This window comes from Myxocyprinus asiaticus, chromosome 38, assembly GCF_019703515.2.
Source record: "Myxocyprinus asiaticus isolate MX2 ecotype Aquarium Trade chromosome 38, UBuf_Myxa_2, whole genome shotgun sequence".
Lineage (NCBI taxonomy): Eukaryota > Metazoa > Chordata > Actinopteri > Cypriniformes > Catostomidae > Myxocyprinus > Myxocyprinus asiaticus.
Window position 1 is genome coordinate 6,108,295 of NC_059381.1, and position 13,196 is coordinate 6,121,490.

The 13,196-nt window shown below is 38.0% G+C and overlaps 2 protein-coding genes across 4 annotated transcripts in view; one reads left to right on the forward strand and one right to left on the reverse strand.

Moving 5' to 3' along the window:
* Window positions 1–13,196, forward strand: part of LOC127428634 (AP-3 complex subunit beta-1-like) — a 112,284-nt gene that overhangs the window by 68,192 nt on the left and 30,896 nt on the right. For all 3 annotated transcript variants that reach the window (XM_051677102.1, XM_051677103.1, XM_051677104.1), the window contains exons 23-24: window positions 7,531–7,759; window positions 10,441–10,525. In XM_051677102.1, the coding sequence (XP_051533062.1) occupies window positions 7,531–7,759; window positions 10,441–10,525 (314 nt within the window). The remainder of the gene's footprint in view (window positions 1–7,530; window positions 7,760–10,440; window positions 10,526–13,196) is intronic.
* The window catches only part of LOC127428638 (uncharacterized), a 96,513-nt gene that overhangs the window by 49,202 nt on the left and 34,115 nt on the right, over window positions 1–13,196 (reverse strand). The gene's annotated exons all lie outside the window — the stretch shown is intronic.

Here is a 13,196-nt window from a genome sequence, read left to right on the forward strand (position 1 = left end):
AGTCAATGCTATGCATAAATACATTACAGGCCGATATAATCTTAGTCACGGTGGATAAACCTCATCTCTATCTTGTGCACATATATGCATTCAAACGCAGTCATTCATTATCGTGTGCTACGTCACACAGCTGATCTTTCTTAGCCGCGTGTGTGTGCATGCAGATATATGAAAATATATTCATATGACACGGCTGTGTGTGTGACTTTGCGTGGCATGGATACAGATGAAATGACTGTGTGTGAAATAGAGAGACACTCCAATGCATTCCGGGACGGTTAGCGGTGATATTTAGCTGATCCGGGGTCAGCATGCGAGCTTTCTGCCTCGGCTCCTCCCGTCTCTAATAACATTTTGACGTGCGGATCTGCTTTGAAATACTGTTTAAGCGTGCAGTGGGGGGAGTCAGCTGATAACTTTTCATTCATAATTAACGCAGGGCGAATGGGGGCCGAATGTGGGCCGTTGGAAGGAAATTGGACTGTCAGTGTAGGGCGAGCGGGGGGCGAACGAGGGCAAGCGCGGGCTGAGTGAGGGCGGAGCGCGGGGTGGGGGGTGTTTGACCCCATCACAATCCGGGGGCCGCGTCATAATTTGTTCATTTGGTGCCCATCAGACGGCCGCCGTTGCTGCAGTGACCCTGTTCTTCTCGGAGCACGCTCAGTGCCGTCCTCATTATGACTCTGCAGCAAGGTAGAAATGCACGCAGAGATGCGGACTCATGCTGTCAATCACACACGTGTTCAATGCTGTACACAAAAGTGTAGCATACATAAACACACTAGAATGTATACACTTAGGCTTAACTTGTCATTAGTTTGTGTACTAATATTTTTATAGGAACTGACAGATTAGATGTCTTGTTTTTTTATGTTGGCATTGTTATGTGTAACAAAGTGTAACGACAGTTCTGTATTTTGTCTTTTATTTATCTTTTACTCAGGATAAAGAAAGTTCAGGTTCTGAAGACAACTTTGAATGGCATTTGCAAGGCATTGAATGAAACTTGAATAAGAAATGTACAGGCTTCAATACAAGTTAAGCTTTCTCGACAGCATTTTTGGCATAATGTTGATACCACAAAAAAATTATTCATCACTCGTTTATTATAAAAAATATTAAAATTTGCAGTTATAGTAAGGATCTTACAGTGGAAGAGAATGGGGCTAGTCCAAAAAAAAAAACAAAAAAAAAAAACATTAAAATACACGTAGTTTCAAAAGTATAGGCAAAAAATGTCAACATTATCTACGGGTTAACATTATTTTAGTGTCATAAAATTGCTTCCTAACCTTATCTGTGTACATTTATATCCAATATTACATTAGTGATAGACCGATATATTGGGCGATATTTGGCCATTTTGTAATTATTGACATTGGCCGATAACCGCGTTCACTTGGTTTATTTAAAAAAATTTGTTAACTTTCCTTTTTGTTAGTTCAAAAATCTTCTAATAGATTTGTCAGTGTTTTTAGTCACAGTTTTTATGCTGATGCAAATTTAAGTAAATATTGCATAAAATACTTGTCTGTTTTGCTTAAAATTTTAGTCTATATCTGATTTGCTTGTTATTAAATTGAATTTTGTTTATCTGCATTTATATTGGCCATCGGCTATCCTTCTCTCTAGATATTGGTGTCAGCACTGGCCAATGAAAAGCCTGTATCGGTCGACCATTATATAACATCAATATTACAATGACGGTAAACCCTGTAATCTGGTAAATGCCGTAACGCTGGTAAATCCCTGAATATGTCACACTAAAATCATGCGAGCAAATATAATGTTCATCTTGTGGCTATACTTTTTAAACAGTGTGTATTTTAATGTGTATGGCCTGGGTAGCTCAGTGGTAAAGATGCTGGCTACCACCCCTGGAGTTCGCTAGTTCAAACCCAGGACGTGCTGAGTGACTCCAGCCAGGTCTCCTAAGCAACCAAATTGGGCCGGTTGCTAGGGAGGGTAGAGTCACATGGGGTAATCTCCTCGTGATCGCTATAATGTGGTTCATTCTCGGTGGGGCGCATGGTGAGTTGAGCGTGGTTGCCGCGGTGGATGGCGTGAAGCCTCCACACGCGCTATGTCTCCGTGGCAACGTGCTCAACAAGCCACGTGATAAGATGCGCGGGTTGATGATCTCAGACGCGGAGGCAACTGGGATTCGTCCTCTGCCACCCGGACTGAGGTGAATCACTACACCACCATGAGGACTTAGAGCACATTGGGAATTAGGCATTCCAAATTGGGAGAAAAAGGGGAAAAATAAAAATTAAATAAAATAAAAAAATGTGTATGGACTGGCCCCCTTCATTTCCATTGTAAGTGCCTCACTGTAACCGCAATTATTTACATTTTTAAAATAAGTCGAAATTATTTGTTGTAGTAATAAACGTTATGCTGTCGATTGAGCTTAACTTTTAAAAGGCAGGACTTGATTTTATTCATAAGAATTCAGTTGTATTACTATTGAATGGCTCTAAAATTATCAGTGGTGTTTGCTAAGGCTGCAGAAAATCTAGTTATTTAATTTTGTGTTTTTTTCCCCCACCTACAAGGCTTTTTTTACGTCAGAAGAAAAGTCGTTTTTCTACTGACGTTATCATGTTATTTTGTTTTTTGTTTTTAAATAAAATAATTAGAATAACAATAGAGTAATGTGCATTTATGTATAATGCACAAACAGAAAAATTAAGAATGTAAATGGTCAATTTTGATTTCATGTGCATGTTGACAAAAGAGAAACACACACATTCCTTCACATTTATTGTAGTGCCTTCACCATTAATCACAGTGACTCTTAGAATCTGACAGAATCAATGCAAAGGCACACACACACACACCGGCATTCCTCTAAATGACATTTTTCTCTTAAGACACCAGACGGACAGTATAGACAAGTATCATAAACAAATGAATTAGATTTCAAAGAGAAATAGAGAATAGATTTTTAATTCTCTCTGCTGCATGTCCTCTGTTTATCCTCACTTACTTTACCTCCTTTTTCTCTTTCTCGGCTGGCGGATGCGTTTTGCTTCTGTCAGCAGGTTTGGGTGGATACTGGACAGAGAGGATGCTGGGATGTGAAGGTGACTAGAGCGACTTGTCATCCATCACGGAGGTTTCCTTTAAGCTCATCCATAATAGAGCCTCTCAATCAAGCTCCCCTTCACACGAGACATGTCCGAGCGTGTGTGTGTGTGTGTGTGTGTGTGTGTGTGTGTGTGTGTGTGTGTGTGTGTGTGTGTGAGACGGTACGGTCAAGGTTACTCTTTTCTTTCGGTTATTTACTCTTTCACTGCCCAGTGGAGTTAACCACTTTATGGGACACAAAGTGTGTGTGTGTTATATTGGTGATCATAAGCGATGTGTTGTATATTGGGTTGTCCAGTCCTTGAGGATACGGACAGGAATGGTTATCATGAAATGGTAGACACGACCTGTGTGAATATGTGTGTTTCAGTGTGGTAAATGTGATCGGCGGTAACATTACGACTACTTTTATCAACACAGACTGGCTTGACAGCTCCAAAAGCACAGCGATAAATTCATGAGCTGCATGTGTGTTTGTTTTGAGAGAGAGCATACAACAGGATATGACACATCTAAAGGTGGTTTTATCTTTACAGAACTGCAATGTTCATATAATGCTACTGTTTCAGATAAACCAGCTAATTCATACTGATAACTGATTTGATTATTTGAGAGTGAATAACAACTTAATTTCTGTCTGTTTATTGTACAAAGTGATTGTCTGTCTTTAGAAGACTTAGAATTGAATGCTTGAGTCGCATGGACTGCTTTTATGACACTTTTTTTTTTTTTAAGTTTAAAAAATAACCATAAATAATGACAATTTGCATTAACTATTACTCTTAAAAATGTACTTAGTTATGGTATAGCCTAGGATTAATTGCTTCTATTTGTATTATTCTCATTTGTAAGTTGCTTGGGATAAAAGCATCTGCTAAAATGTACAAATTTATTTTGGTTTGTCTAGCTTCAGTTGCGCCATTGGTCATGTTGATTTTAGGGGAAAAGCAGGCGAACATGGAAAGTGTTCCACAAAAAGTGGTGCAGATATCTGCAAAATTTGAATGCTGTCATTCACAAAATTCTACACATTCCCTGCCCTGTGCATGACTGCAATATTTTTATCTTCTATATAGGTAGACTGATATATCGGTTTTACTGATTAATTGGTGCCGATAGCTGCTTTTCGAAATGATTGGTCGTTGGCAAAAATCTATACAGATAGTTGCAGGTAGTTTTATTTTTTTATTATTCCTCCGTGTTCTTTTACAGTTATTCTACAGTTAGAACGGCATTGTTCCACAGTGTAACAGTGGGCTCTAGAGATAAAATAAAAACAATCACTGACACTTACAAAAAATCCCCATTTGCTGTCTCTATGTTTTTCGTCATTGACAGTATTCAGACTATATATATATATATTCAGCGCTGGAAAAAATTATGAGACCACTGCAAAATTATAAGTTTCTCCAGATTTACTATTTATAGGTATGTGTTTGAGTAAAATGAAAATTTGTGTTTTATTCTATAAAGTACTGACAACATTTCTCCCAAATTCCAAATAAAAATATTGTCATTTAGAGCATTTATTTGCTGAAAATGACAACTGGTCAAAATAACAAAAAAGATGCAGTGTTTTTAGACCTCGAATAATGCAAAGAAAACAAGTAAATATTCAAGTAAAAAATATATTTTTTAACAACACAATACTAATGTTTTAACTTAGGAAGAGTTCAGAAAGAGCTCACAAATTTCATGTGTCTTGGCATGCTCTCTACCAGTGTTTCACATTGCTGTTGAGTGACTTTATGCCACTCCTGGCGCAAAAATTCAAGCAGCTCGGCTTTGTTTGATTGCTTGTGGCCATCCATATTCCTCTTAATCACATTCCAGAGGTTTTCAATGGGGTTCAGGTCTGGAGATTGGGCTGGCCATGACAGGGTCTTAATCTGGTCCTCCTCCATCCACACTTTTATTGACCTTGCTGTGTTGCATGGAGCATTGTCCTGCTGGAAAAACCAATCCACAGAGTTGGGGAGCATTGCCAGTGCAGAAGGAAGTACGTTTTTTTTTCCAGGATAACCTTGCATGTGGCTTGATTCATGTGTCCTTCAGAAAGATGAATCTGCCCGATTCCAGCCTTGCTGAAGCACCCCCAGATCATCACCGATCCTCCACCAAATTTCACAGTTGGTGCAAGACACTGTGGCTTGTAGGCCTCTCCAGGTCTCCGTCTAACCATTAGATGACTAGGTGTTGGGCAAAGCTGAAAATTGGACTCATCAGAGAAGATGACCTTACTCCAGTCCTCTACGGTCCAATCCTTATGGTCTTATGCAGACCTCAGCCTGGCTCTTTGCTTCTCATTGATGAAAGGCTTTTTTCTAGCTTTGCACGTCTTCAGCCCTGCCCCTAGGAGCCTGTTTCAAACCGTCCTCACCATGCACTTCACCCCAGCTGCCGTTTGCAATTCTTTTTGTAGGTCACTTGATGTCAACCTACGTTTGTTGAGTGACATTCAAATGAGTTGGCGGTCATCCCGGTCAGTGGAGAGTCGTTTTCGCCCTCTGCCGGTCTGTAGCTTTGTTGTCCCCAATGTTTGCTGCTTGACCTTGTTCTTATGAACTGCCGTCTTTGAAATTTTAAGGATGGAAGCAACCTGATGCTCACTCTATCCCTCTGCCAGTAAAGCCAGTCTTTAACCCTTCTTTTCCTCACTGAAAATGTTTCTTTTCAACTCTTTTTGGCATAGTAGTTATTTTTTGATTCCAATTACTTTTGAGGTACTACTAGCACTGTTTTTGCAAGAGGATAGTGATAACCACGGCAGTGGTTTTTATACTTTCCTCGTTAAATAAGATTTGGTTAAGGTGATCACCTAATCAGTACCTCATTAAGTAGAATGAGGTGTGCTTGTGTTGGAATTCAACAGACACTGGAATGGAATGGCTGCCATACATGTTGAGATGCTGATTTAATAAACATTTGGAGTGGTCTCTTAATTTTTTTCAGAGCTGTGTGTATATATAGTTTGTGTGTAAGTAAGTGTATTTTAGGCTGTATTTTCTGGTTATTATTGGGACTTTGTTTGCACAAATAAACTGCATCTGGGATTTTATTCATTTTGTAAGGAATGACTTTAAGATATAAATATTTTTAATGTTCTATAAATCGATTTTAAAAACTATTGGCTGATTAATTGGTAATCCACTATCTGTTGACCTCTACTTTTATTGCATATCGTCTGCCTATAAAACAGTCCATTATCAGGTTACAGGTTGAATCTATATCTCAGAATGACTGCTGTAGTAGTAGAAAGCAGAGCCACAGCCAATAAATAAATAGTTGGCAGAATTGTCATATCTGTCCAGGTGTTTGGGAGTGTTGTGTAGAGCCAGAATACTGCTTTCACCCTGCAATCTGTTCTGCTGTCACATGAGCTAGAGAGAATCCAGAGAGTCAGGACTAATGCATTGAGATGTCTCTGCACTTTGCACACTCGTCATATCAATGGCAGCCAGTGTCACAGAATACAATTCAAGCATTCAGGCATGATGCTTAGCCTTTCTTTATGTGGCCGTTACAATGATTTTCTAGAAGCAAACTAGCCTAATGTAGTCCTTATAATGTGGGAATGTTTGTGATCAGGAATACACCAATATAAACTATAGTGTTTTTAATGTTATGGCCAGTAACCAAAATTATGATTGGTATTTAGGGTTCCCCATAGTCTTGGAAAATCTGGAAATATCAAGGAATTTTAAAACTTTGTTATTCAGTTATGGAAATTAAAGTCTCAAAAGTGAATATATATATTTGCTTTTATGTTCTTATGCTCTGCTTTAAAATATTTCATCAATTATTGTTGCTTTTAGGTAGAGCTTGTGTAAAATAGAACTTGCTCGCAAGCCATATGAGCGAATCCTTTGATGTAGTGCTTTTTTTAGTTCATTGTTCGAAATGGTTCACGAACCTGTCTGAATGATTCATTAGCGAATCAATGTGAATCAAAGTGTTTTTAAAAATTGGTTTCCAGAATTTGCAATATACGTATATTTTGTTTTGACTATTTTGAAAAGACTGGGTACTTTTGAAATCTGACATAGAAATAAAATAATAATCTGGTCATTACTGCACAAATAAACCTTGACATTTTACTACTTACCAAATAGATACATATGAACATGAAAAATTGATATGACTTGAAATAATTTTATTATTTGAGAAGAAAGAAACCACAGAGTGGTACAAGAAACTAGCACAGCTGTGTAGTAAGCTGGTTGCCTGGGACAATGGTCAGTTACACAGATTTGTGGTCATTAGACAAAAATATACTCTGAGGCTGTTAAAAATGACCAGTTATGTTCGGATGTGCTGTGTGTTGTGTTTCTAATCACTAATTGTTCACCTTATGCAGGTGTTTCCTTCTCTATCTCTGTGTATTTTCATGCCTGTCAGTTTGACGCAGTTTCTTGGTGTGTACGTGTCTCCCTGCAGGCGAGTTCTCCCGTGTTTGTGCCGGAAACCTCGCATGAGCTTCTCCACAGGATTACGGGTAAAGGTCTGTCCGCCCAGTACCGCTTCACCCGCCAGCCCTGTATCTATGGCAACAACATGGTGTCTCTGCAGCTGACACTAAGCAACAGTAGTGACCAAGCCCTCGAGAACATCCATATCTCAGAGAAGAGCTCCACTGGACAAAACATCCACCGTATTAACAATATTGGTGAGCATAACTCGCCAATAAACTGAAGGGTTTGATCCGATTACCTGTGAATGTGTAATGAAAAGGGGCAAAATGTGAAGAACAGGATTTCCCTTACTCTTGCTCTATTTGGAAATAAGATTTTGATGTACTATGTAAACATACTCTTAAAGGGATAGTTCACCCAAAAATGAAAATTCAGCCATTGTTTACTCACCCCTGTGTTGTTATAACCCTATATGACTTTGAAATTGTGAAATAATGTTGTGCTCAGTGATGTCATACAATGGCAGTTTATAGTAACCACCGCTTCAAGCTTCAAAAGAACACAAAAGTATAATTAAGAATTCTAATAAATTATTCCATGAAACTCATGATTGATATGAAAGCATATGATAAGGTTTGGTGAGAAACAAACCGAAATCGAATGTATTATTTAGTAAAAATGTTCACTAACCATTGATTTCCTGTGCACGTTCATGACAGGGCACCAGATCAACAGTTCACGAAGCCCCCTTGCGACATTGGGGCGTTCAAGTGAAAACCCGTTTTGTTTATTTAAAAACAGGTCCTCCACAGCGATAGCAGCAACAGAACCCAATTTACTAAACATGTCTGAAGAGTTTGTAGTCAAAGAATTGATGCATTTCTATGCCCAGCCTTATTTTTGGAAAGTTTTTGAACCGGTGCCAGTTCACAGTGGATGGAGTTACCCGTGCGATGCCGACAATAGAAAACAAGCGATCGATAGAATTTACCGTCACTTATCACGGCTGGTTAGGACAGAAACTCTGATTAACATAGAAACGGATCGCATGTCGTTTGACGTCAGGTTAGGACATGGTGTGACTGTGGCTGCCTGTAGCCTCCTCTATGTTTCTGTTTGATTTACGAGTACTCCGTTCAAAACAATATAAAAATTTTTGGGTGAACTAATCCTTTAACATTCACAATGACATGCTCCCTCCCATATCCACCCAAAACATTTATTGAAGCTTTGGCCCCTTTTAAACCTGGTATTAACATTCATTTACGGTAATCCAATCACAAGTGGACAGCATTATATACTGGTGTAAGCGGGGTCAAATGCGTCTCTAATGACAACAAGAGAACCACACACTGACATAACATGTAATCAAAGTGTAAACTTTGCTTGCTAGGTACAGCTTTAAAGGAATAATCCAGGTTCAATACAAGTTAAGCTCAATGGTCAGCATTTGTTGCATAATGTTGATTACCACAAAAAATTAAGACACATCCCTCCTTTTCTTGAAAAAAAAAAAAAAAGCAAATATGTGGGTTACAGTGAGGCACTTACAATGGAAGTGAATGGGACCAACAATATGCGTGTTAACATGATTTTAGTGTGATAAAATCGCTTGCTCACATTTTCTTTAAGTTGTATCCAATTTTACTGCCATGACGACGTAAAACAACCGTAAAAACAACCATTTAAACAACTTTACAGCTTAATAAATAGTACACAAGTTTTAACAGAAGAATTAATGTAAGATTGTAGATTATAAAATTATAATCTTCACATTTCTGACTTTAAACCCTACAAAATTTGGCTCCATTCACTTCCATTGTAAGTGCCTCACTGTAACAGATTTTTGCTTTTTTTAAATAAGGGCATGTCAAACTTGTTTTTTGTGGTAATAAATTTTATGCTACAAATGCTGTCAGTTGAGCATAGCTTTTTTGAACGTGGAATATTCCTTTAATACCCATGTGTAAATGGCTTAAACTGCAAAAATGGGAAATTCATAAATAGCTGATACTGCCCATTTTTTAATCTTGATGCCTATTAGGTGTGCTCTGCAACAATACAGGTAGGTTAGCCAGTCACAACAGAGGTCTTTTACATATAAAAGTCTTGAAGGTAAAGTATTAAAAATATCCTGTTTAATGGATAGAGGGCAGAAGTGGTCATATAAAACTAAATAGTGTCTTTGGTGTAAAAATGCTACAAAAGTGTTGAATATGGAGCTTTTAAGTAAAAAAAACACAAAACTATCAGATGAAATGTATGTTATTTGTAGATGCATTTATGTGTTTAGTACAAGTTAAGAGAGATTCACATTATTGTAGCTGTTTTAGAAATTCCTAAATATTAGATAAGAGGCCCATTGTCCATCTGAAACATCTCCAACATGCGTGCACACATTTATTGTTTCTCTCCCTCCCTCAACTTTTATTAATCCAGCTGATACGATTTCAGTCTATGTATCGATTAGCAGAGGTCCTCTCATCATACACACAGCACACACACTCACATATCCTATGTTTTACCTGTTTTCCTCACTTTCTCTTACTTTCTGTCACCTAGTAGAACAAAAAAACAAGGAATAAAAACAGTTCTTACACATTCACAGGACATGCCTCAATAATATTGAACCATTCTCATGATTTTAAAGCTTTCAGAGATGAATTTCCTGGTCTGGAGAGAGTCCATTCTATTTTTCACTAAATACAACTTCAGGCGACATTGAAAATGTGTCCTTTCTTGTCTTCCTGCCTTTTGCACTTTTATATCCATCACTCTCTCTTTCTGTGGATCTTGCTGTGTGCTTTGCATCTTACTGCATAGAGTTAGATTGATGGCTATATAAATGTAACTCTCATATGTGGCCTTGATTCCTCAGACAGTCTCCTGACTGACGTGTTTCTCTCTCTCTCTCGCTCGCTCTTTCTCTCATCAGAACGTTTGGAGCCGCAAGCGTCAGTAACAGTGTCTATGGGTGTGGACTTCAATGACTCCACACAAGCAGCAAACTTCCAGCTCTGGTAAGAATTGACTGCTTATGTGTAGCATACAGTGTTATATACAGCGTACAATACATACTCTAATCTATACTGTAAAGCATACAGCCAGGATACTCCACTACATTTTCCTTCCCGCTGGTCCTTAAAATGTCTTAAAATGTCAAGTTTTGTAAATAATTGTTTTTTAATTTAAGGTCATTAAAAGTCTTAAATATCTTAAAAACAATAACAAAATGTTTTTAAACAAAAGTGAAGACCGCATTGTTGCACATTCTCCAAGCAAGTTGATGATCTACTGTTGAGGAAGTGCTGCTCAAATTTGTTGTATGACAATGTTTTCTTAATGGTGTTTATGTTGTAATACATTGTAGATGATTGTAAGAATGCATATTTTATTTCCCATATCTGTTTGTGTGAGCAGCTGGGAGCACAGAAATGTCAAAATAAGAGTCACCGTTGTATTTCAGGCTTGATTATAGTTAAAAGACCTGCGTTAGACACCCCCTTTTATTTTATTTTTTATTTTTTTACTGGTTATTATTGCCATTTTGGTTGCACGGTAAACTGCATCTGGGAATTCATTCAGTTTGGACTCTTATAGCCTCTATGCCTGGGCCGACCCATCACAGGAAGAAAAGCATAAGAGCTTATACATTTATACATTAAATATTTTGATGATTTTCATATTAAAAAATATAGCCAAAATAGTCAGTTATCGTCCTTTCTTTCAGCACATTATTATTGTATTATTATTGTGAGGTTGACATTGTAAGTCAACCTTATTTTCACAATTTTATCAAAGGATACATATCGCAGTTTGAAATCCATCCAATTGTTTTTCTAATAACTTAATTATCAGTAAAGGCAAAGCATGTGTATGTGTAACATGTTTGCTTATATGACAATATCAAGATCAGTGGTACATCCTGGTGGGTTTGACTTAAGGCTTCATGAATGCAGACAAGGTGAGCCAAAACTTACTGAAGAATCTAAAAAGGTCCATAAATCCTGCCTTAACAAATCATGGCATCGTTATTCAAGAAAAACCCTCAAATCAGCCAACTCCAACTACCCTGAGAATGAGGCATGATAGTGTTTGCTTTACTAAAAAACAATGTTCAGCTAAAACCCCAAACATTAGGCGCTAGCATTTCATTATACAGATGAAATTACTGTTGTTCATTATCCTTACACATGCAGAAATAAGACAAAATTAATCCTTCCTCGTTTCCAATGTTTTTTCTTTAATAAATTATTACCGAATAGTGTGAACAGTAATAATATGCATTACATTTTTTAAATAATGTAATTTGGAGTGATTACATTTCTCCACAAAGCTTGTAATTGTTTTTTCTTTTTTCGATTATGCCGGAGGCTTTTGTGATCGATACAGTGAAATAGCCAGGCGTGAATAACATCACCATAAACAGCCGAGCAAGAGAGAGAGAGCGACCGGTATATTATTTGTGCTAATAGAGCCAATGTTAGTTCAATGACATGGAGACGAGCAGGCGCAGGTCAGCCCTGTGTGTGTATGTGTGTGGCCCTGGATGAAAGCTGAGCTCAGGCAGTTGGTTTAAGGAGGAATTCAGCCCCTCTTTATCTGTGCCGCATCAAGAGATTATGCTGAATTACAAAGAAATACCTGGATTTATTTAGCAAGGTGATCCTAGTCGCTTATTTGGTCACTGTATCTTTTCAAGCATTTTTTCCCTCATGACCTGATCTCCGGGGTGACCCTGTACTCCTGCTCCCTGTTTGCTTCCTATTACCTTCATAATGGGTCTTTAATGTCAGATTTTAGTCTTTATCGTAGTATGCGACAGTCTTCTTTCCTCCGGCAGGCCACAGGGAGTAATCAGTGTTAAGCTAATCAATATACAGTTGAAGTCAGAAGTTTACATACACTTAGGTTTACATAGACTTTTTAACCACTCCACAGATTTAATATTAGCAAACTATAGTTTTGGCAAGACACAAGTAATTTTTCCAACAATTGTTTACAGACAGATTGTTTCACATTTAATTGACTATATTACAATTACAATACTATTATATTACAATTCCAGTGGGTCAAAAGTTTACATACACTAAGTTAACTGTGCCTTTAAGAAGCTTGGAAGATTCCAGAAAAGGATGTCAAGCCTTTAGACAATTAGCCAGTTAGCTTCTGATAGGAGGTGAACTGAATTGGAGGTGTACTTGTGGTTGTGTTTTAAGGTCTACCTTCAAACTCAGTGCCTCTTTGCTTGACATCATGGGAAAATCAAAAGAAATCAGAAAGAAAATTGTGGACCTCCACAAGTCTGGTTCAACATTGGGAGCAATTTCCAAACACCTGAAGGTACCATGTTCATCTGTACAAACAATAGTATGCAAGTATAAACACCATGGGACCACAGAGCCATCATACCACACAGGAAGGAGGTGTATTCTGTCTCCTAGAGATGAACAAAGTTTGGTGCGAAAAGTGCAAATCAATCCCAGAACGACAGCAAAGGACCTTGTGAAGATGCTTGAGGAAACAGGTAGACAAGTATCTATATCCACAGTAAAACGAGTCCTATATCGACATAACCTGAAAGGCTGCTCAGCAAGGAAGAAGCCACTGCTCTAAAAACGCCAGACAACAGGTTGCAAGTGCACATGGGGACAACGATCTTACTTTTTGGAGAAATGTCCTCTGGTCTGA